This window comes from Agelaius tricolor, unplaced genomic scaffold (genome assembly GCF_023055355.1).
Source record: "Agelaius tricolor isolate 1412-34295 unplaced genomic scaffold, bAgeTri1.0.p SCAF_8, whole genome shotgun sequence".
In the NCBI taxonomy this organism is placed as follows: domain Eukaryota; kingdom Metazoa; phylum Chordata; class Aves; order Passeriformes; family Icteridae; genus Agelaius; species Agelaius tricolor.
The window spans coordinates 12,343,468-12,368,105 of NW_027269268.1; the positions used below are offsets into that span (position 1 = coordinate 12,343,468).

Here is a 24,638-nt window from a genome sequence, read left to right on the forward strand (position 1 = left end):
CTCTTGAAATCTGATCTAAACGTTGCCAGTGTGCAAGGTTATTTGTTAAGATCCAGTGCCAACATCCTCTAAAATAATAGCAAGCATGTATCACTTTGATGCCTTCCCAGTGGCTGCAAATAGCACCTTTACACAGGCATGCAATCAAGAGCCATCTTAAAAGCACAAATCTCATCACAGCACTCCTGAAGAGCATCCCCAGAGGCTCCCTGTGTTTCTTGAAAATGCCCATTGAGCTCCAATCTGTGTTCTTCTCTCTGTGTGTATATTAATAATTATATTCTGTACTGGGCTATGTTTTGAAAGTGGCAACAAAGAATTATCTGATCAGAGGTGGGTTTTTTTGTTTCCTTTTTTTTTTTTTTTTTTTCTTTTTTTGCAAAGAGCTGTTAGTAAAATTGCTAGGCTTGTTGCACAGTTATTTATGATTATGTAATTGAATGGTCTTATATTTGGTAACCCCAAAATTAAATTTGAGCCCCTGCTAAGTCTTCTAATAAACCAATGCACTTCAGCAGCATTAATACAGTATATTTTGGCCAACTGATTCATGAGAGGTGGACAGCAAACCTCAGTTATAATGTGGTCGCAGTTACAGATATCAAAAGATAGATTTTCAAATATCAAGACTTGTAGTATAAGACTAGTAATAATTAACCTAAGGGCTCCCAGTAACTTCAGCAAATACTAGTGGATGCCTCCATTGTCATTCTAGCTTCAGTCATTGCTCCTCTTTTGTAATGGCAGCAGAAGAGAAAAGCAAAATATACTTTGTGATATATGTTCCAGAACTTTTAGAAGCACTGTAAAGGCTACTCATGCCCTCTCTCTGATAATGTTGCACAAGTCAATGCAATGTATTGGCACTATATTAATGCAAACTAATGTTTGTAACATTTTCTTTTATCTCTTGTGAACTTTGATTTGCAGTTGAAAATATATTTTGCTAATTCCACAGAAAGACAGAAAGTGACCAGTGCAAAATTGTTAATATCTGAAATAAGTCATTAAGCTTGTGGGTCTAGGCCTAAAAGCCAGGAATTGATTCCCATAGGTCTTGAAGATTGATCCTGTAAATAGTACATAATAGGAATGAAAATCTGATTAATGTCTGTAATTAAAACATCACAGACACCAGGAGAAGCTAGAGCCCAGCCATTTGCTAAATGGTGATACAAAGCATTTCCCTTCCCAACTTTTGCATTATTGCCACCATTTCAGCAAGAGGGGTGGAAAGAAAGGATTTATTGTTGTGAAGGGAATTATAAATATACTATAACTAATATGTTATGCTAACATCACTTTAATCAGGTAATTATTAAAGGACTGTTTGGCCTTTAAGGACATTGATTTAATGGGAATTAATTTAATGATTGAACATTGTTTGTGTAACATTATCATTGCTAGTGATGCAGAAAATTGGAATCTCAGCTCAGCTGAAAAGAGTTTAGACTTTTTATTATCACATTAGATACTATTCTACTCCAATGTAGTTATTAGACCCTTTTTATACTTTCAGTATGTATTTAAATGTTTGGGGTTTATCTGAAAATTTCTGAATAGAAAAAATAAGTTAAATTTTTTGTCATTGTACTGCTCTCCTTTTTGATAGAGGCTTGAATTTCTGCTTAAAATAGCCTTTTAGAAAGTCCATTCAATTTTGGGTTTGACTTGCTATTGCTTCTCCCATAAAACAAATTTTCTCAGTTTTCATTCTCTGCTTTCGTCTCTGCAAACCTGATGATTTTTTTTAGGAGGAATAGCGTTTGGTTTATGGAAAAGTTTGGCAACTTTAAAGACATAGCAGCTTTTAAAAGTAGCAGCAGAGCACAGTTCTATCTAGATTATTCTGAGGCTGAATCCTGCACTGTCTAGTCACAGCTCAGTGGAAATGGTGAGCATTAGAAAAGGAGTGTGATCAGTACCTGAGGATTAAGACAGAGTTAGAGCTGACCTTTATAGTTACAGCTCCTGCTTACCTAAAGGTATCTTGTCTCTGGATGCCTCCTTGGTTTGCCCTTAGGGGTGCTATTGTCACAAATTGTTTTTCATCTTCATGGTGCCTCTAAACTACTGTTGTATATAAATTAGACCCAGGGAGAAAAGGGTAGTAGTGTAGTGAAGTGGTGCATCTGACAGGCTGCTGCAAATAGATTAATTTTCTAACAAAATTTTACTCAAGGATGTCTGACAGTTCCTGCTGTATCTTGGCAGAATTTTCCAAGGGAGCCTAGTGGCCAAATGATTAGTCCTCTGTTCCTGGAATGGAGCTGTTACAGGAGACACAGCAAGTTTGGCAGGCTGGTATTTGAAGACTGATAGAATAATAGTTTGGTAATAGACACAGCAGAGACTTAAACTTACAAACACAGTAGGTTACTAATCCAGTACAGAGCAATGCTGTGGTAGGCTGAAATGCTTTGCACTGGGTAGCACTGACCCTTTCCTTGATGCTAGAGGAATTTCTAGCTTCAGAGAGGATATTTTCAAGGAATGTGAGTGAAGAACCTGTATTTTAAGCAAAATAGTTTGTGAGCAGGCATTTCACCAACCTTTTGGATATTTCTATTTGTCCATCAGGTTGTATGTCAAGGCCCTCTGACCAGATTTATGAGATGGGTTCCCTGGGCTGTAACTTGATGAGGGTTTTTGTGGCACTGCCACTGGTCCTTGATTAGTCCCAGCATTTGAAATCTCAGCATGGGTAATCTTTCTCTATTAATGAGAAAACAGAGCTGAGCAATGAGCCTTAGTGTGTAAGTGCCAAAGGCACATCCAAACAGCTACACAGCAGTGGCAAATGGAGGATTTTCCGAGGGAGTTTTCAAGATCCGAGATGTAGCTTGGAGGTGATTGCTGGCCAGCAGTAACAGAGGGTGACAAGGTAGCATGGCAATCTCCCTCTCAGACTGGGGCTGGCTCCTGCCTGGCCTCCTTGGTAGAGGGCTGGGGGAAGCCTCCATCTGCCTCCACAAGGCTGGGCATACACCCTCAGGTTAGCTGGCTTCCAGAGCTGCTGGTAAGGATCTTTAGCATGTATAAGATGCAGCTTCTCAAACTCCTTCACAGATTTCAGATACCTAGGAGTGATTTGAAATAAGCCTGAAGGAGAGGAATGATGGTTTCGGATTTTCTGCCTGTCACATAAAGGGGAGAAATAAATGAGGGGAGCTTTCTTCTGTGCATCATTGCTTCCCTTCTGGGAGTGCAGTGAGGGCAGTGCTTCCCACCCAGCTGAAAGAGAATAATCTTCCACGGAGAAAACGTAATGAGATTAGTCAGGGGATCATTACACTAACAACAACAAATGGCAAGAGGCAGTGATTGTTTAGTTCAGAAATAAGACATTAAGGGGTGAAAAAATTAATCAGAGCACCAAAGGACAAAGTGAACCCATTCTGCCTACAGACCAGCAGGAGAAATCAGAATAATAAACAAGAACAGTTAGACTCAGAAATACAGAGTTGATCTTCATGTTGTTTCTGAAATCTAGTAGGACCAACAGGAAATACTGAAAGTCAGATGGACAAGGTGGGTAAAAGGGGAAGAATGTGTCACTATGTCACAATGGATTAGTTATTTCAGAGGTTGAGAGCTTGGAAAGAACTCATCTTGGTTTTTTTCTGTGACTGTGTGCTGATGGCTGGGGCACAAAATGAGATGGGAGACAGTGCCTGGTGCAGGCCACCAAATCACACTGGAGTGAAGCACGGTTGGCTCCTGTACAGCATCTCTGTGATGCATAAGGGATAATGTGAGGTCTAAGAGGGGCAGTCAGGCTGAGTGGTATGTGTTTCAAGCCTCCAGCTGCCCATGCTGAAGTATCTGGAATGAACAGGTAGAGCATATTGAAAGGAAAAGGAGCACAAAGTGTTAAACACTACAAATTTCAGAGAAAAAAATGATGTGGGGAGAAAGTGTACACAGAGGTGAGGCAGAGCTGAGAACAGGAAGGAGGGCACTGAAAACTTCATTAGGAGACATAGAAACCTTAATGATATTGGTGCATTAGGTGAAGGTAATGCTATTCAAAATCGTTATGCTAGAAAGGCAACAAATATTTCTCTTATGTGCCTGTGAAAAAAAGCCAATTAAATTCTTTCCGTGTAGTGGAGGTTAAGTGGTAGCTACTATATAACTACTACTATAACACAGTTTCAAATCAGCAAATTCAAACAAATTTCATCCAAGCATTTGTGAGTTTACTGTGTAGCTTCCAAGATTTCTGTTTGCTGACATGAGTCTTAGTACATTGGGCAGGTTTTTGGAAAGATGACCAAAAAAATTTATTGTAAACTTAAAGACCAAACTGAAACTTCAAGTTTTTCTTTCATCTTAATATCTGGATGTAACAAGATGAAAGACTTAACAAATATAAAGAGACACTTAACAATTTCAAAAAATATAACCATTTTAAAAGTCTACAGATGACTTTTACAATTTTATTATAAAAAGGAAAGCGGTATCTTTGGAATCTGATGGAAACTTTTATAATTGCTTTGGTAAATAAAAAAAAAAAGGATCCCTTTCAATCCTACTACTTCCAATGAACTCAAAGAACAGTTCTTAATATATTAGGAGTATTTTCACAGTATAATACTAATACATAGATGCAGTGCTCTCTCGTTAGGGAGTAAAGACCTGAAGAAATGTTTGATGTGTGAAGCAAAATATCTGAATGTCTCTTTATATATAATTTCTGGTTTTTAAATCACTACATTTTAATATAAACCAAATGCTACAGGAGGAGCAGGTGGTGTGGTGAGTAAAAACTATAGCTGGCTCTCAAACTTCTCCACACCTTGTAAGGTCTGGCTGCCAGCCCTGCCTCCTGATCAGTTCCTTCTCCACTCTCAAACCCCTGCAATCTGCCAATATGTGCAAGGATAGCAAGTTCAGCCACTGATTTTCAAGCTTATTTGGGAGGCATTTCCAATTCAAGGAGTTGTATTCTCTGGTGGAATAATTTGTCGTGCCTGCTGTGGTCAGTGGGTGTTAACTTCAGCACAAAATGGAATATTACAAGCTCAGGTTATGGCACGCCAGCTTAAATGTTATGGATGAATACAAGCGAAGTTCAAGGAAGAATGGAAAAGGATAGATGAAAAAAATGAAAAAAAGGGAAGAAAAATTCATGATGAGAAATTTCCCAACAACTTCCAAGCTGTATTTACTTCACAGCTTGTAGAAATAGGTATGGGCTTCATTGACTGTAATTTTTTTTTTTTGTCCTATACTGAATTGAACATTTCCAATTGAAAGTAGGTGAGATTTTATATTATCAGGAAAGTTTTTAACAGAACAATAGCAATAGCTTATGCTCTGAAAGGTTCTGCCTTTGAAGAGTTTTGCTTTGCAGAGTTTTACAAAGATCACAGAGCTCAGTCAAACTTCAGGTTTTGTTTCTAGTGGCAATAAAGAAGTGGAAATATAAAATACCTTTTCCTCTTTGTTAATACAAACTACTTCCCTCACATGCACTCTCTATTAATGTCCCCTTCACAAAGAATGCAGAAGACATGCATTGATCTAAACTGTTTGCAACAGGCATCTGCACCTCTTTATTTATGGAAATTGCAGATGCACAGCATAATTGATGTGACTGTTCTAACAGGCTAAAGGCTAAATTGCAGCCAGCTCCCAAGTCCTTTGTGCTTTTTTACCAAAGGCCAACAATTCACTGAATGTGGACAGAATTTTTGCAGGAAAAAGCAGAATCAAAATCTGTCCCCAGATAACCCACCCTATTATTTCTTCACCTTCCTTTTCCAAGCACAGTTGAGATTCTTGCTTTTAATTTTGATGGCATTACAGTTCCTCAAAAAAGCAGTCATGATTAACATATTTTTCATGGTTCTTTAAATTAGGTGGAAACTCCTTACACAGAAGCTCAGCTCACTGCAGTTTTTCTTCAGGCAAACAATTGACAAATCCCTGAGAACAAGATGTCTGGAAAAAGAGCCTATGCATTTTGAATTCTTCAAATTTAATCCAGAATTATAAAATATCAAGATTTTACGGGGCTGTTATCCTGAATTTCCCTATTTTGCCCATTTGTCCTGGGTTTTCATTCCTCCTTCTTGCCTGTACTCCTCTCTTGTGATTTTTGACATAAAGAAACCTTTAGACTAAATACCAATGAAGGAAAATAATTTTTTTAAAAGTAAAAATACGGATGGTAATTCTATAGTTTCACATTTTATCTTCTAAGTTGAGTTTTACCCTGGTATTTAAGTCTGTCATAATTATGCATAATATTTTTGCATTATCAAGACAATGCATCATTTTTCCTGCCTTCTATTTAGCTTGAAGCACTTGGAAAGAAATGGGGATAAACAGAAATTTATAAGATAAGTTGCAGTCTAAGCCTGTCATCTGAAGTAGGCCAGCATTGAAATGGTCCAGGATTGATGAAGGAGAGCTGCATTAGATGAGAGTGGGAGGACTAAAAGTAATTTCTTTCACTGTGACTTCTACAGTAATTCAACTTTTTCAGAAAACTCCCAATAAGATTGACTTTTTTAGTTCAGTTTACTCTGGAAAATATCTGACCCTTCCTCCACATGAAGATTTTAAAGGCAGATTAGATTTCTCTTAAGTGATTTTAGCACCCATTACATGTCAGATGAATTATACTGGGAGCTGTAGCCACAATGTGGGTGATGTAGACATAGTAGAATTTTGTGCTGCCTTATACCCTTCTGCAGGTAAATTGGAAAGGCCACTATAAATGATAATATAGCCTCTGTAGTCCTTTGAGATGTGTCTTTTAATGTGACAAAGCAACTCCTGGACTGCTGTCTTCTGTGATTTCCAATGGTTTCATGAGTGGGGCTCAGTACTTTTAAGCGCTGCTCATCGTGTCCCAAGAGCAGCAGTGTTTTTACTGTAACCACAACACTGTGCTGGCCTCCACTGATGAATTTTGCTGTAGGAATGAGATGCCATAGAACTCTGGTCATCAGCATGGGTCTGCTTTGCACAGCTGGGCCCTTTGCCATTAGGGGTTCCTAAGCTTTGCTGGTATGATATAAAAGACAGCAACAGGCAAGGATTTGTTCCATGTTTTTGGCTCCCTCCTGCTTTGTGCTGCGTGTCCTGTGTGTAACCTCTTGTATCTAGAACATGGTGTGATCCATAAAGATGTCAGTGCACCTGAAACTCATCCTCGGTCTCGGAAAGCAGAGCTCAGGGAGATTTGCATGCCTGTGCCTCCTGCACATTAATTGAAAGTGGAGTGTAGTATCTTTTAGGTTTGTGGCTCTCTGTCATGGTAATGTTAATGGAAAAGCAGTGATTGTTGCTCTCCTGAGTGACTTGGCACTCTTCTGCACTGAGAAAATGTGGATTGGGACTCAAAGAAAACTTGAGAAAGTTTTATCCCCAGAAACAGAACTGGGGAGAATGAAGAGGTTTCTTAAGGTGAACTGCCATGGTGCAGGAAGTGTTTTAGCAAGGAGTACAATGGAACAAGACTGTGTCACATTAAGTCTCCTAATAGATGCGAAAGAAATGGTACCAAGGCAGACAAATATCTCCTTTGGTTTTTGATTCTTTTCTTCTTTTACTGGGAAATGTGGAGTACCCTGCCTGTACTGCTTTAGAAAAAGTCATGCACTTAGGTTGTTGTGGTGTCAGCCCTGCTTTAGAAATGGTAGCTTAAGAAGCCTCAGTACAAGAATTTTTAGAGGAGTGAGGGATTATTTTGATATGTGTTTATTGTACATGTACTTCAATACAAGCTTTGTCCTCAAGCTTCATTTATTGACTGCTGGTATACAAGGAACAGCTGTGAATTAGGAACAAAGATTCACAAACACCAGGATGAAATAAAAGCACTTGGGCTAGCCAGCATTCGTGGGTTTTAAAGTCTATTTTTAACATGGGAGGGAAAAGGAAAAAGTAACAGTAAATAGTGGGGGCAACCTTGTCAAAGTATGGGAAAGCTTGTGTGGACAGTAGGGAATGCTGTGGCTGAGAGATCTGTAGTGGCTTTTCCTTGCTTGAACCAGAAGGCAGGTGTGTGACTTTCAGTGGTCCTCGCTCTTCTGACATTTCAGTTCAAAAATGTGAGAATTTCAGGGTTTTACTCATTAAGCTGAAAAATGAGTATGCAAGGATATCCAAAATATCATTGGTTTCTTCTCAATCACGCTAGTCATTTCAATTAAGTGTGAGCATTATCTGCAGGGATTGGCAGATAATTAAAAGGACAAACAGCCTTTTCTGATAAATTAATATAATTGCTCTTTTCATTTTATTAAAAATCATTTTTAAATTAAGTATTTAAAAGACATTGCAAAAATTGTTGTAAGTGTTGGAAATACTCTAGTAAAAGTAATTTAAAATTCATGCAGCAGACAAACCCAGATCTTCAGATGTTGAAGTTAGCGTTCATCTTTGATAATCCTTAGACTGAAATAATATGTCCCAATCTGATCAGTAGATTCTTATTTCAGACAATTACATGGCATCTTGGAAATAAAAGAAAACTTGTTCCAGATGTTTAGGTCTAAAAGATGTTGTCTGTCAGTTCTGGAATTCTCAAAAGAAAAAGGATTGGAGTGTTTATATACCAAAAGTATAAAAGAATGGAGTCAATTATTATTTCATTTATGGTACAATTCCACATCACTGATGCAGGAAAAAAGTTTCAAATTTGTATGGCAATGCAGAGTCCCCAGTGTTTTGTATAGGTAAAAAAAATTCTGAATAAAGCAGTAAGAGCATCCTTAATAGACAACACTGATTAAACATTCAGTTTCTGTATATAAGTGAAAATTACTTGTTCTTGGGATGGGAATAATTGTAATTTGTATTCCCTTAAACCTACTTGCTGTGGAAACATTAAGGAGTTTTTACATAAATACAAAACAAACTATCTACAGATGATTGAATTGGTAACAAATTGCTTTTGCAAATCCCAGGCATTGTACCATTTTAAGACTTTGCCTAGGAGAAACCTACCTCAAAAACAATATCAGCTTCTCAGACTGCTGAGTGTAGAGGGAGAGGAAAGGGGTGAACATCTTGAGCAGTTGACTGTGGGTGTTTGCTGCGTTCACCTGTCCCCCCTCAGTTACTTGTAGCTGTGACAAAACATACTGCAGACAAAAGGGGGATTTTAAAAAAATAACATTTTCCTTCATTGAAAAATCTGGGATTTATAAATATTTTTTTAACAGAAAGAGCTCTTGCAAATACTCCAAACTAGTGTGTTTTGGGGCAGCTATTTGAATAAAAACTGCTGCTTTTCATGGTTTGCATTGCTAGGCTCTTGTCAAACAATCGATAGCTTGCTGCTCGTCCTGGGAGGTTTAATTGCTGCTCATGTTCTGTTTACATGGCAGTTGGATTTTAAAGGAAAGCAACTAGAGGAATACAAAACAATGTTTGCTTTCTTCTTCAATACGTATGATTTTTTTTTTTTCCTGCGTGTCCAAGTTCACTTGCAGCAAGTTGTACAAATACATATGGTTATCATGAGCATCTGCCGGCCTACAGAACTGTGAAAAGTAATTGTGGTTTGATGGGATTTTTTGACTTTACGTTCCCCAGAATGAAAGAAAAACTTAATTAAGGTTTGTAGATAAGATCTCTAAGGAAAGAACATTGTAAGATTTTCCTTTGGCTGCTTTTGTTCGGAGATGTAGAAGTCTATTTCCATTACTGGACAGGATTGGCAGATAAACTGCAATTAAAGGCATAATAGCAAAAGAGATTAAACACAGGAATGACAACTGACAGTGTGGGCTTCCTTCAGTGCTTTTCCTTGCATAGAAAGTGCAGCTCCAAATCCTGCTCAGTCCACTGAAGCACCAGGCTTTAATGGACTGCTTTAAGCTGTTAACCTTGGGGTCTAGTTATCCTGAGAGATGCACGAGCATTCCTCTGCCAAATGAAAATTCTTGCTTTTCCTTCTTCCCCACAGGAGGAGAGGTTCCATACACAACCCTGGCAACCCGACTGATGATGGGAGCCTGGTGGCTTTTTGCTTTGATTGTCATCTCCTCCTACACGGCCAACCTAGCAGCTTTCCTCACCATCACACGCATTGAGAACTCCATCCAGTAAGTTGATAAAGAATGATTCAAGGGAATGGAGGGCGAACAGAAATATACATGTAGAGGGGTATAAATGTTCTACTTAAATGTGAGAACAGGAATAAATGTTTATCTTCCTTGAGAAGTAGTTGGAAAGTTAGAAAAATAACAATATACTATGAGAGACTGTCGGTCTCCCTGGAGACACTTTGTTTTTAGGATTGGAGTTGTTGGCCTCTAGCAGATGCTTTTCCCTGTGGCAGACATACATATGTATGTTTGCACACATACATATTTTGAAAGAGGCAATTGAGTTTGAGATGACCACACAGTGTCAGTGTTTGAAATAGGAAAGTATAAATTGCTGCTGCTTTGCATTCAGATGTATTCCACAATGCTTGCATTCCAACACTGGTCAGGAAGATCCCAATGATTCTTCAATGTATGGGGAGCTCAGAGCTGACTTCACCTATTCTTGCCAAGGCAGACATTTGTTAACAGCAACAAGCAGTAATGAACTCACTGGTTTGGGAGCTCCTCTTTGCTCCTTCTGCTCCCAGGAGCTCTCTTACTACATGAGCAGATCATGTTGTACTCTTTCCCTGTGTATTTGTTCCTTTGCTTCATGCCTCCCAAAAATCAATGTCCTGGTCTTCTCCTGTTCCTTTTATAGTGAACTCTTTCTGTCACACCTTCCAGTCTTTTTCTGAAGATCATGTCATCTTTCCATACCACAGGAGCCTTTCTAGGTCTCCTATCCTTTCTCTCTGCCCTTCTGTACTCCAGTATCCTCTCCTTCACCTAGGATGTTGAGTTATCCTCACTTCCATTGCTACAGTGATAACCTTCACCTTCAAATGCTCACTCCTGGGTCAAAGCAGAGACTAGAAAATACAGGGAAGCATTAGCTAGCCAAGCACTGTGAGGGACAGCTGGCCATTTTTTCATAGCAGATTAATCTTGAGCCTACAAGTCTGTGAAAGTATGTGAGAGTGACAAAATTACCCTTTGCTTCTTTGCAAAAGTCTCAGAGTGACTTTAAAGAAGAGAGGCACATTTCACTGTATTTCTTCCTCCAGAAAGGTAAGAACTTGACCTTCAAGTCAGGCTCAATGCTGACCCTAGGGAAAATTCTGTTTTCCCAGTCCAGTCACTGATCCAAATCCCTGACTTGTGTGTATCATCACCTAAGGTCCTTCTGCCTCAAGTTCAGCTGCTTTCAAAATCTCTCAAATCTCTCTGAAATTCCCCTTGAGGCAGTGAGGCACTGTCACAGACTGAGCAGGGGGAGCCTTGGCTCCCCTGTGAGTTCACAGGTCAGGATCGAGCATCGCTGCGTGCCAGCAGTCACTCTGCTCACACAAAGGTACTTCTCCTCTGGGTGAGGATTTTCTGTGGGCTAAAACCAATCCAGGCTTTCACACAGGCTGGCAAAGATCTTCAATGGCAGACAAGTTTCATTTGCAATTGAAGCCCAAGTTGGAGCCAAGAGCAGAAGCAGTACTTAACTTTGAGTGCATGGTTATGTCCTGACCCTTGGGTGATGGAGGTAGAGGGAGGAGTTCCATGGACCAAATTGCCCAGGCTTTGCAAGTCCTTACACTCCAAATTGGAAATTTTCAGTGGTTGTTATCCTTCCTTTCTGAGGTAACAGCCTCACCACTTTCATCTATTAGAGGGCTCAATACTCTAGGCAGAGATATATAAAATAGACTAAAGCAATAAGAAAATGAGAAAATTAAATCAAGTTACCTTTTGGGGTTTTTTTGTGTTCTGAATAACAGATTCTGGTATTTTGTTCTTCATAACAGATTTTGGTATTTTGACACAACCCAACCATTTGACTCTATACTCTCAATTATCATCCCTTCAAAATTTGGATGGGAGTAAAATGATATTCTGTGTCAATGTTTGTCAGCATTAATCTTGATATTTTGAGGGAAGTTGATTTATCTATTTAAGTTTTAAACAATTTAAATTTGTCTAAGGACTATGAAGAAACAACATGGGAATTTATAGATGCAAAATAAATTATAATGATGTACTCACTCATTCAGTTTGTCCTTAGAAGAATGAAATATGCTTCTGCATTCTGCTTTGAAATCACGTCCCTTCTAGTTTTGAAGTAGTACAGAAAAATGTTCAAATTACTGTGACAAATGTTTGTGTTTTCTTATGATGTGCAAAAAAGAATAAAATATACCCAAACTATAATTTAATACATCTTCAGCTTTTTCTTGCAGTTTATTATGATGTCACTAGAAAAGCCTCAGTGGAATTTTGAGCTTATTATGTACAGTTGGGATTACATCGGTCTTTGTGCCGTATTATTTATGGGCAGAGTCACTGAAAATGTTTTATTCAGTAGAAAATGTTGCAGCTGGAAAGCTCCTGGAATAAAAGAACAGACATCTTTCAACAGCACTTCCAGCTCAAAAATAGAGTAATTAGATGTGTTTAGTATCCATTAGGGAATGAAGTTATCCTAACTATGGTGTGAGTATAAAACTTCAGTTTACAAAACTGCCAAAATTGGAACTTAAACCAGCACATAAGAGAGAGGAGGTTTGTTTATCATGCTGAATTACTGCAAAGTGGAAAACATGAATAAGCAATAAAGAAAAAAAGCTGATGCTCCTTTTTTCCTTTTTTCTTTTTTTTTTTTTAACAGTTCAAATTGTACCTCAGGGAGCCTTCAAGGCCAGAATGGAAATGAGTATAAGCATTAAAAAAAATAATCCAGATTCTGCTGGTAGTGCTTGTCAGCTTTAGACAAGCCAGAAAAAAAGAAAGAAAATGAAGTCAGTGGGTTTGCACAGATATAAAAAGTAGTTAATAGTTTTTCATTTCAGATTTCCAGCTAGCATCAGATACTACAGTGTGTTGTTGTAGGTATGGTCCTCATGATATCTTTTACAAAAGATAGGAGGATTCAAGCAGCCTAGAGCGCATTTCATTTCCATGAAACATTTGGTAGTTACTGCATTTCAGCTTTTGGATGTGAAGCTAGTTTGTGTTCAGAGCTCTTGCAGCTTCCCCTGCTCAGTTGGAGTGAAGGCTGGGCCATTCTTCCTAGTCAGTTCCTCATGGTATCCAGAGCTCTATTTGGAGTAGCAAAGCATGCAAAATTTTATCAGCCCATCCACTAAGGAGGACCCTTAGAGAAATAAGTGTTCCCTTTCCTTACAGAGTTTCAAATTAGATCTTTGCTGTATAACCTCACTTGATGACATTTGTGCTCTTCCTCAATGTTCAGTTTGAAGCAAATTTTTTGCAGTTTTTAAATTAATTCAGAGAAACTAGAAGGAAAAGAATGGGTGTTAAATTTGCTTTTCCAGAGAAATGGCTACTCTTAGTACCTTTGGGAGCTCAGCTTTTCACCTCTGCCAACACACAATATCAAGAGCAGAGGCACTCAAGTTCTAAAGTAGCTCCTAGATGCATCTTTTGTTCACACTTGACCCACACTGCAGATGACATTTAAATCAAGACCGTCAGCATTTCAAATGCCATAACACTGTGGCAGCAAAGCATAATTTCTATGCTTTTAAATCTTTAGATAACTTTTGCAAATGCAACATAAATTAATAGTAATTAGGAGTGGCTTTTCTTGGTAAATGCCAAATGAATTTGGAGGTCCTGAGCTATTTCTAGGGGTGCTCATATTCTTAATTTCATCACTGAGCCAGTGTTGACATTATTATGTTTTATGATTCCTTTAGGATCAAATTAGAGTCCATTGGCAGAGATTGATTTTATTCAAATTACTGCACTGTTTTTCTGGATTAGGAGAGTGTCACCACCTCATGAGTACTGACATTTTGCAGGAAGGAAGTGGGAGTGGGTGAACAGAGAAGAAGTCAAAGGATTTGCCATATAAAGCCTGGTGTTAGGTGGTGTCAAGTTTAATCCACTTCTAAAATGTGGAAGCGTGAGAGTTTAGATTGTACATGTTGTGAGAGAAAGAGTGCATCTTTTGTCTTCTTCTGTAAAAGTTCACATTAAGCTTTCCATTTATAACAAGTGTGTCTTGTTTGCTAGGTGAGACCTCTGCCTCCAAAAATGGAGGCATAGTGGGAAAGCAGGTCCTTCTTTCTTAGCCATTCTTTTCCCAACATTTTGCTAAACCACGATTCACCTGAAGCTAAGAATTCCTTAAGGCTTTATAGACCTCAGTGGAGCTGACTGCAGGATTTCTGCAAGGGGGTTGCAGAGAATGCAGTAATTAGATATTGCCCAATGCATGTCCTTTAATCTTTTCTTTATCATGGTTCAGCCTGCAAGCAGTATTACAGGTTTCTGCCACAGCTCACCCTGACAACAGTCAAACCCCTTGGCTTAATGTGCCCTGTTCCCTAACCCTAAATCTGCTTCTGAATTATTCCTTACTGTCCTAGGGAAAAAAAAACAAAAACCAACCAACCAGACAAATGAACAAAATACCCCACAAAAGCTTTATCTGAATCAATCAGTCATAAATAAAGGCTTCAGTGTAGGCCATGACATGGGTTGTTTTTTGTTGAAAATTTAGTGACCAGATCTTGCAGACAGCTCTATGCAGCCCTCAAGTCTAGCACAGCTAGCCTGAATTGATCTATAACCCAGGTTTACAAAGATGTGTTGATGCCCAAGTCTCTGACCTCAGTGGTATTTTATCACCTAAAAAGAAATTCAGTTGCTTCTTTATGAAGCTGACTTTTTGCTTTGCAACATTTTTCTGTGTACTTTTTGGCTGACATATGTGAACGTGTTACCAATTCTGAGTCTAGGATTTGAATTTATAGAAAAGGGTATGCTCTGGAGAAAGAAACATATCCAAATCCTGCTACATTTTGCTTCTAGCTGTAGGCAGAGATAATTTCTTAAATTGCAAAGTAACTGATTTGTACTAAGCCATAAAATGAAAGTGACCTGACAACTGCTGCCTGGTTAAGATGTAGAATACTAAGCAAAAGCAAAAAATGCTGAAAAATACATCTATCTCTTAATAACTCTTCCTGAAATGATTCAATTCCTTCTCAGAATAGCCCTATTAGCCTAGTTAATTTAGGATAATATTGATGCTGGAATAATATCGGTATTATCCCAGTAATCGCAATGAGAAAAAAATTTATTATAAAGACCACACATAATATTTTTCCTCACAATGCTGCATGAGTGATAGACAAAAATAATCTGAATGATCTGACTGCATGGGCACTTCCCTACAGGTAGAATTTGTCTGTATACAAACTCAGTTAAAGGTATCTAATTTATTAACAAATGTTTGAGCTACATCTGCTTTTTTATATTTTTTAATAATTTTTATCATTAAATACCTTATTGCTTCAAAACTAGAAATTCAAAGAGAAAAGTTTTAAAATGTGAAATTATCATTTGCTTATTCATGCTAATGAGTGCTTTGCTTTGCAGTTCATCTGGGAACTATCAAAAAATTACATTTCAGTGTGGGTAATGGACTCAGGATTTGGGCATCAAAGGATCCCTTGTAGGAATTCATTATCTTCACAGATACTTTTTCTTTATTATGAGATCTGGTGTGGCAGCTGTGTCAGTGAAATTGGGGGACAAGACTGAGGCTGAGGATTTACGTGTCCACTAAAGGCAATTGTCTGAAAAGGGAATGAGTTGTTTAATCCAGGAACAGAGGTACACCAACCAATGTGTAACCTATAAATCAGCAGGTTTAAGAGTTCTTTCTTCTGTAAAGGAACCTCAGTGGTTTAATAATTCTAGTAGCTCTCTCAAAGTTTGTCATTTCCCTTTGTTTTTCTGTACTTTGTTTTGCTGTGCCTTCTAGGTTGAACGTCTCAGCAGCACTTTGGCAGAGTTGTGGGTTATTAAACAAACAGCTTCTGAAGGAGGTCATGTATATTATGATCCCATTTTACATGTTTGTGTGAGGGGAGGGAGTCACTGATGTGTGATAGATCTTTGCTGTATTTGCAGCTTGCCTGTGCAGCAGTATATACACATGTACACCTCCAAGGCTCCCAAACTTCTTTCTTGCTCCTCAGCATATGGTCAGGTGAATCAGAACACTGGGTTTACTGCCAACAACAGCATTTAGCCCATCCATAGAGTTTACACTTATATTTGTCTTGTTTTTGTCCTCTTGTCATCATTTTCTCAGCATGGAGCCTCACCTGTGACCGTGAAAAGATGCAAGTAGGGCAGCTTAGAGGCATCCTGCACTTTAGGGTAGCACATCCAGCAGTGAGGCACTGCAGACTCCAGTTAATGCCAGACGTGGCAGCTACAACATGCCTTCCTGAAGGCACTGACATAATTCTTCTCCTTGTTATTTCCCTGCCAGTGGTGCCTTTGTGTGTGATAGCACGCTTGCTTCCCAGCCTGTTTGCTTCCCATCCTTGGCTGTAGTACATTCCAAGACTAATAGCTCTTGTCTTGTGCTGGTTTGCCCTTCTGAAAATAACAAAGTTGCTTTTATAGCCACAAGATATATACACAGGAGCTCTTTTGTGCTGCTTTTAACTGATTTGTGGCAGCAGCTACACCTGTCAATTATATCCTGCTTAGCAATAATATATCCAAAAAAATGCTTTGTTGCTTGTTATATTAGAAATTATATGGCTATGTAGAGTCCTGTAAAGTAATGATTGCAATTTTACTAAGTGGTGTCACTAGGAATTGGAGACCAGATAAATACTTTTGGTACCCTTTTCTGGTATGACAAATAACAATTACAGGACATTGCAGTATGCATCTTGTGACAGCTCATTGCACTGCTGAGCGCTGCCAGTTGATTACAGGAATGTACTGGCAGCAGCAGCAGCAGGAGCAGAATGGATGAATACAGTGTGCTGTATTTATCTAGTGCCTTTCATCAGTGATGCTTTTGACAGATAGACAGACTGTCAGCACTTTGCACAACACTTTGCCTAATGGTAAAATAAGGAGAAGCTCTCAGCAAGACCCACTGCTGCCTGCTAGGGTGCCTTTCTGCAGAGCTGTGCTCAGCCTGGTTGTTGCAGGCTTTTATTCATCCCCAGGTACAGAGCTTTGAAATTGTCCTTGCTGAATTTCACACCCCATTGCTCCAGCCTTTCTAGGCTCATCTGATCTTCAGCCTGTCCTTGAGCAGGTCCCTCCATGTCATGCCATCTGCAAACTTGACAGGAGGGTGCTTGCTTACCTCCTCCAAGTCACTGCTAAAGCCATGTCCCAGGTTAGACCTCTGGGGTACCTGAGGTAGCAGCCTGCAGATCAGAGATGCCATGAGCAGGACAACCCAATTGGGAATTTATCAAATCTGCTTTCCCACACTGCTATACCTAATGACCTCCTTTGGATACAAGTATATTGAGGCAGGCAGATAGGCAGGCTGCCTTGCTAAAGGTAAACTATGTCAGTATCTCTAGTCTTGTCCACAAATGAAGTAATTTTAGTGTAGAAGGCAACCAAATTGGTCAGGCATGACTTACTTTTGGTGAGTCAATGTTGAGTGCTGCCTGTAGTTTGCTTTTCCTTCATGTGCTCAGAAATGTGCTAAGGACTCACTCCATGAGGATGGACAACCAGCAGTAATTCCATGAATCATCTTTTTTTCACTTTTTTAATATATTCTGGATATTTTCTTTCTCCTGTACCAAGGAATCTCCCCTAGCCTCCTTCTCCTTGCAAAAATTAAAGCAGGTGGCCTTGCAAGGACACAGGCCAGCTTTCTCAGCACACTCTGACTTGTATGGATCTAGTGATCCCAGTCAATCCCTGCCTTGTCTGGTTGGGATTTACCTGACAACTTACTGCTCATTGTTTGTTGCCTTCTTGAACCCTGCCTGTAGTCACAAAGGCCTGGGAGACCTTGGTGGGGAAAAGTGAGGCAATGCAGGCACTGAGTGCCTCAGCTCTAGCTGTGATTGCTGTTCCCATCCACAGGGTCACACTCTTCTTGTTCAGCCTTTTAGCTCTGCAAAAGCTGTTCTTGTTACCCTTGAAATCCCTCGAGAGCATCCACTCTGACTGAATATTTCTCATGCTACCCAGAGTTGCTAGGAAATGTTTCCAAAATCCTCCTGTGAAGATTGTCCGTCTGCTTCCACTGTCTGTATGTTGTTTGGTGGGAGGAAGTTCTCTTTGAAATTCTGAGGGGTTTCTGAGTAATTTCAAAGTGTAATAGATGATTTACTTGCTTTCCCTGGGGAAACCTACCTGGTTTCTATGTCTAGACTTCAGGACTGACCTTTAAAATTGTATTAATCCTTATTTCAGTATTTTTACTAAACTTAAGCACATGACCTAAGCACCTTATTTTGGTAATTCCCCTGACTGCCACTTTTTAAAATATTTACTGCTTTCCTTTTGCTCATTGGCTGTAAGGAGGTTTCACATTTCTGCTCACAGCTCAGCCATTTTATATTTAATCTTTCAGAACTCATAAGTGTTTATCTGGACTTGATAATTTATTTTTTCTTTTACCATTCAGTTGCAATAACTACCACAGTGCTTATTGTCCTGATGCCTTAGTCTGCCAGAGTTTTCCTCATAGAGCAGGGCATGTCATGGTCCTCTGGTAGAATACCAATACTTTGGGTTCAGGAAATGTTACCTGTAGCATCTCAACTTTGATGATTCATTAGATGAATCTTTGCAGGTTCCCTGTTTAAAAGGAATGCAATCTTGTTGGACAAAGTGAGATAATTTTGAGGGGTTTTAATACCATTAGTTATTTACTCCTCACAATTACATTTTTCCCTTCCTTATAATTACCATATGTTATCTGATTAGAATTTAGCTCTTGGTCAATGTTTTTCTAAGCCCATATGTCTAAACTTCAAAGGATTTCTTTTTCACTCAGCTAACATCTAAACTCTTGCCATTGATCTCTATTGATGTCTTCTTTTCTGCTTTCTGTTTTGTTCATGGCATACATATCCTGTGAGATGTCATTATTTTTTTCTTCAGTGCCATCCTCATTACACCTAAGAATTTCATTTCTTCCAATCCCCACCCCACAGGGCAATTTTCACTGGCCTTCATATTTACATTTTTTAGAAATACAGCTTGGAATTGGATGAGTTTCCTACGTTGCTGTTTGCATTTTCTGTCTGTAATAAGCTTTTACAATTTGCTATTGCCTTCTTTAAGACAGCATTGAGCTCCTTGATTGTCCTTATGTGTCATCCACTAGATTTGTGCAGTTTATACACAGTTAATTTGTGCTGGGAAGGCTGTAATGGGTTTTAAGCAGTAGACGTATTGCAGTAGTTACTTTGAAATTTTAATGAGTGCCATTAAAGAATCAAAGGTACTGGAGAGCAATTCAACAGGAAAGGAAAATAAAAGCCAAGAGGTAAGGAAACCTTAAATGGTTCTAACATACAGTTTTGAAGTTCAAAGCAAGTTCGGTTGACCAAACCCCATTTGGGATGTTTTAGAAACTTCTAAAATGGTTTATTTCTTTTGGTTTATGGAGAAGGGTAAGACTACATAACAAGTAAAGCAGAACAAATTTATTAGACTAAAGAACATGAACTGTGATAACATGAAAATATGATGAAAAATCAGTTCATGAAAGTACAACAGAAATATTCTTATTGCTGGAACTAATACAAGATGTGACCTATGAGATGGATGCACAGTTCAGTGCAGAACTGAACACCCCCACCAAACTGCCCTGCACAGTGTAACCCAGGAGCACACAGAGCTGCTCAGTCCAGGTGCTCTGGGCTGGATTTCTGAGTTCTGGTGCTGCCACCAGCTCTCCACAGCAGTGTGTGTGTGTTTGCACTCTAGGCAGGTATCCAACTTCTGATTCCAACACTCCCTGCTTCTCCCTTGCCCCTGCTCAAAGGAGATTGGTATTTCCCAGCATCCTCTTGCCCCTTCTGTTCCTTTTTCATCCATTTTCACTTTTTCCACTCCTTCCTTTCTCTTAATATTGCTCTTTGTGTCTTAAATCATAAAAAAAAGGAAAAAAAGCCCAACAGATGAAAGTGTTGCCCTTTGTTTGCCTGCAGCTCCTTCCTCTTGAAAAAGTGGATGACAGCCTCCCGTGTCTCTTTTTCTTCCCCCCCCACGAAGGTCTCTCCAGGATCTGTCGCGGCAGACGGACATTCCTTACGGCACCGTGCTGGACTCGGCCGTGTACGAGCACGTGCGCGTGAAGGGCATGAACCCCTTCGAGAGGGACAGCATGTATTCCCAGATGTGGCGCATGATCAACCGCAGCAACGGCTCCGAGAACAACGTCCTCGAGTCCACTGCAGGCATTCAGAAGGTACTGGCACCCTTCCTTTGTGCTTCCCATTGGAGATGCTCTGTGTTGCACCACGTTTGCTTAGCTGTTGCAATCGTGCCTTTAATCAGTTCCTGAAAGCGCCTTGCGCTGGCACGGAGGATTGGGACTTCTCAGGTTTGTGGCATTGAATGGCATTTTAATATCTAAGTGCCTAGACTGTTGGCTTCAAAAAGTATTTACAGGTGTTTTTATAGGAGATGGCTGCATTTGTAAGGGTGCAAAACAGGAATAAGAACACTGCACTCAGAACCCTTTTCTCTTCACAGAGAAAAGCAAGGCACAATTCTTCCCAAGAATATTTCTGGGTTTCACATTCTCTGAACCTCAGAGAAAGGAAAAACAATTCTTATCATTTGCTGTGCCTATGTTTGTGCAAAAGTAGAATGCAGTATGGAGATTATTTTCCCAGAGTGATGGTGTTTTGTTTCCTTGGCCTATCAGGGCCGAGTGTGTGTGTGTGTGTTGGGACTGTCAGCTGACAGTCACAGAATTCAGTGCAGAGTTGAATGCTTGGCAGATTCAATTTAGATGTAATGTAATATAGTGTAATATAATATAGAATAATATAGTATAATAAAGTAATTAATTAGCTTTCTGATAAGATGGAGTCAAGAGGCATCCTTCTCTCCCCTCGTTGGGGATCCCTGTGAATTCTATGCCCCAGAATACAAGACATTGATTAGCTTTATTTTTAGCCTCCCGACACTGAAAATCCTGGCTGTCTGCTGTAGCTCTGGGTCACATTTGTTTTGAAAGACAAAGGCAGGAATAGATGATTTGACTTTTAAAAGAATCTCAGAAAAACATTCTGCAGTAGGTTTGGCAGTGGAAAAACACTTTGAGAGCTTTTTGTAGGCACATGTGTGAATGCAGTAGTTCCCTCCCAAATTCTGGCTGACAGCTGCAGCTTTTAAAGAAACACCAGTCCATGAAAGGATTCAGTTTAAGAGTCAATATAAGTTGATGAGTGACTGTACACAAGCTTTTCCCCAGCATTGTATCTTTATGTTCAGACTTCTAAATCAAATCAAAGAAATATAATATTTTGCTGACTTTATTTTAAACTTCAATATGTGACGATTTCTTACAGAAAATATCCATAAGTTGTGTGTTCATGTTGTTACAATCTTGATTTAGAGACTTGTGAAAATCCAGATGAACTCTGTTTTTTTGACTCCACCAAAATCCATTGGCCAGGAAAACCTGACATTTCTGATGTTCTCACTCTAGACAGTAACAAGAGAAAAGAGTATGTTGAGAAGAATGATGAAATCACTGGTGAGCTCTTGATAATAGAAGAACTGAAAAATAACAAAGATTATTTAGAGTTTTAAAAATCCCCAACCCAGCCTCTGGATAACCAAGATCATATTTTCTCCTCTGCAGGACTAAAAAGCATTAAAAAGAGGCAGGAGAGGTCCTGGGGAACTGCACTTTTGAAACCCTTTTAGATAAAGTCATAAGCTGAAAGAGCAAGAAAAAAAGGTCTGAAGATTTATTGGCTAGAGGAAATTGCTTTTTTTGAGAGAACATATTTCAGCTCAGTTTGTAAATGGCTGATAAAGCTGGGATTTGCCTTTTGTATATATATATAAAAAGCCCAAAACCAAGAACCTGCCCTCCTTCTGGTTTCCCTTCCCAAGTTATAAAATGAGTTTCAGAAGGCTCAAAAGACCAGAGTACATCAAACACAGCTGTGCTCACTAACAACTTTTAGCTTGAAGAACCAAACAAATGGTATATCCTGCTGCCAGGTAATTCCAGATTACAGTCCTTGAATTTTCATTCTTGGAGATGTGGGAGTTGCTGTCCTAAAACCTACAAAACCAGACGCATCCAAGTTCTTAATTTCCCATGCTTTTGCTTCTCAGGAATAGGCAAACAATGATGTCAAAAACTAAGTTGTGTCAAGTGAGCAAGCCAACCAGCCTCCAGTTTTAAAAAAACAGAGGTCTTAGGTCTGATGCTAATGAACTTGCATCTACCTGTGGGTGCACAATTTCTCCTCTTCCTTCAATTTACAGGAAGAAATTGCACAGAAAAAGATTATTTGCTAGCTGCTGTTCACAAGGGAAGTTGTAGTTGGCCTGCTTGGAAAGAAAGCTGCATGAAGAAAGTGATGTTAAAAGCTGATCTTAGGCAAGGAAAACTAATAATTTAAAAGGTATCTGATAAAAGGCAGAGATTATAATCTCTGTAACACATTTCAAAATATGAAAACATTTCATAAAGAATTAATGGGTCCCCTTGGCCTATTTATATACTTTATAATGCTCTTCAGGGTCTTTAATGAATTTAGCTGGCCACATCAGAGCTATTAACCTGATTATAACCCTGGGCAAGATACACCAACAGGTCTTCCTCTGTGCCTCGTTTTATTTCCCCAATTCATCAGCAATAAAGTGTGACTGAACAGCAGCTTGTCCTGGCTCTGTGAGAGCATCACCTCAGCAAACCTTCCTGGAGTGCCAAGTGAGGCAGCAGAGACTTCATGAGTGCTCCAGACAGGTACAGGGAAAGGGGCTCCCTCTCAGCTGAGCAATGACCACGAAGGGATTGGGATAGGAGGGACTACCATGGGAAACAGCTGTGCAGGGATGCAGTGCACACTCCCATCTTTAGCAGCACCCCTTGCTGCACCACCTCAGAGCTTAAATGAGGTTTGCAAGGAGCCTTCACAGAAGACGCTTCCCAAAATATTTTTGTAAAATCCCAAAAGTTCCTTAGTTTTGTCTTGCTTTTATCCTGACAGCTCCAGTGGAGCTGGCACTATTTTATTGTGAGGAAAGTAGCAGTCTAATGCTAATGTATATATAAACAGGGGGAAGAGGAGAGAGGCCAACCACTGATTCACTCAGCACCTCACCCCTCTCACTCAGCAGGGCTGCCTGCTTGCTGTACCAGTGTCTTTGTGGGGAGTGGCACCTGTGTGAGTGCAAATACAATGCAGCCAAATGACAGTGATTGCACAGTCCCACTTTAAATCAGGCATTCTGCTGCTTTGACCTGCTTTTCCTGGCAGGAGGGCAGTGCAGACAAGAGAAATAAGATGGGAAGATCATGCCATTGTAAGTTTTCAGGTTTTGATATTTATTGGTCCTGTTCCTCTCATAAATCAGGTGCATACATATCACCGTGTGTGCTCCTGTTCCATCCATAGTGAACAGCTATAAATACCACAGGTCCAGCTAGAGAGCAGCTGGGTAGATTTACCCTGAAGAGAGAGCAGTTTTAAATACCTCAAACAGGAGACAGCCTGAAAAGCACAGGCACTTAAGATATTTTCTTCCACTTATTGTCTCTTCCTGTCCCAGAAGACAGCAAAAAGCTGTTGAAGGTCTGAATACAAGGTAGGGAAGCACTCACTTGTTTGTCTTCCTGCGCTGTCAAATCAAAATGGATGGGGAGGTAGCTATATTTTTTTTTATAAGCCTGGATTATTCTGGAGAATATTCACTTTTATCTTTCCTTTTTCTTTATTATTCCTAAGTGTTTCATGTGTCTCAAATTGATTTTCCTTTTTTTTTGCATAGGTTATGAAATATGCATCTCATTCTGTCCTAGGAATCTCTATTTTTGTGGAAGTTATTTATTCAGAGAGGATTTACAGAGGCCCAAGTCATGCCTGCTTAAACATTCATTGAGGACTCCAAGAAAAATCATTTAGGCTTAAAGATATCACATTACATACCTCTTTATGTCCTCTTAAAAAGCACATTACCCTGCTTAATCCTTTACAAGCACCACAGGCTTTCCTATCCTTGGAACTATTCCCATTTAAAATATAATGAAGCGCGTCTATTGTGCCCCTGTCTGCTCTTTCTTCCCTGGAGTATAATAGTGCCTAATGCCCTATCCTACCCACCTTGTTCCTCTGAACATGATACCATAGCCTACAGCATCTTCATTTTTCTCAGTAGTACAGAGTGGAAAATTCCTTTCCCAGGCAGAATCTGAATGCATTTGAAACCTCTTCTGTCTATTTAACTCTATCTGTGAAATATTTAGCTGCTAGGAAACTTGTGAATTATTGTCAGGTGAAATAATGCTTCTGGATGGTGCATTAAGAGAAACTTGTAGTACTTCCTTTTCGATGTGTTCACAGTATCAAAAGGAATTTGGTCTTGAGATTTGGATTTTCTTGTGATCCTAATTGCAATGCCAATGGAAGCATGGGGGCCAGTTTGTTTTCCCTGGACACTGTGGATGGCACTTTAACCCTCCTGAAAATACTGTAATAGTAAATGAATAGACCATAGAAAAGCTCTGCTAGGGTTATTTGTATGGGGAAGAAAGTGGTAATAACAATTTGCAATTCTGTGCTAGAGCAAATT

At 39.4% G+C, this 24,638-nt stretch overlaps 1 protein-coding gene across 7 annotated transcripts in view; it reads left to right on the forward strand.

Moving 5' to 3' along the window:
• The window catches only part of GRID2 (glutamate ionotropic receptor delta type subunit 2), a 681,787-nt gene that overhangs the window by 567,603 nt on the left and 89,546 nt on the right, over positions 1 to 24,638 (forward strand). For all 7 annotated transcript variants that reach the window (XR_011679913.1, XR_011679915.1, XR_011679917.1 and 4 more), the window contains exons 12-13: positions 9,932 to 10,070; positions 20,088 to 20,283. Coding sequence is in view for 2 of the 7 variants with exons in the window: in XM_071431643.1 (XP_071287744.1) it covers positions 9,932 to 10,070; positions 20,088 to 20,283 (335 nt within the window). In the remaining 5 variants the exon portion in view is untranslated. The remainder of the gene's footprint in view (positions 1 to 9,931; positions 10,071 to 20,087; positions 20,284 to 24,638) is intronic.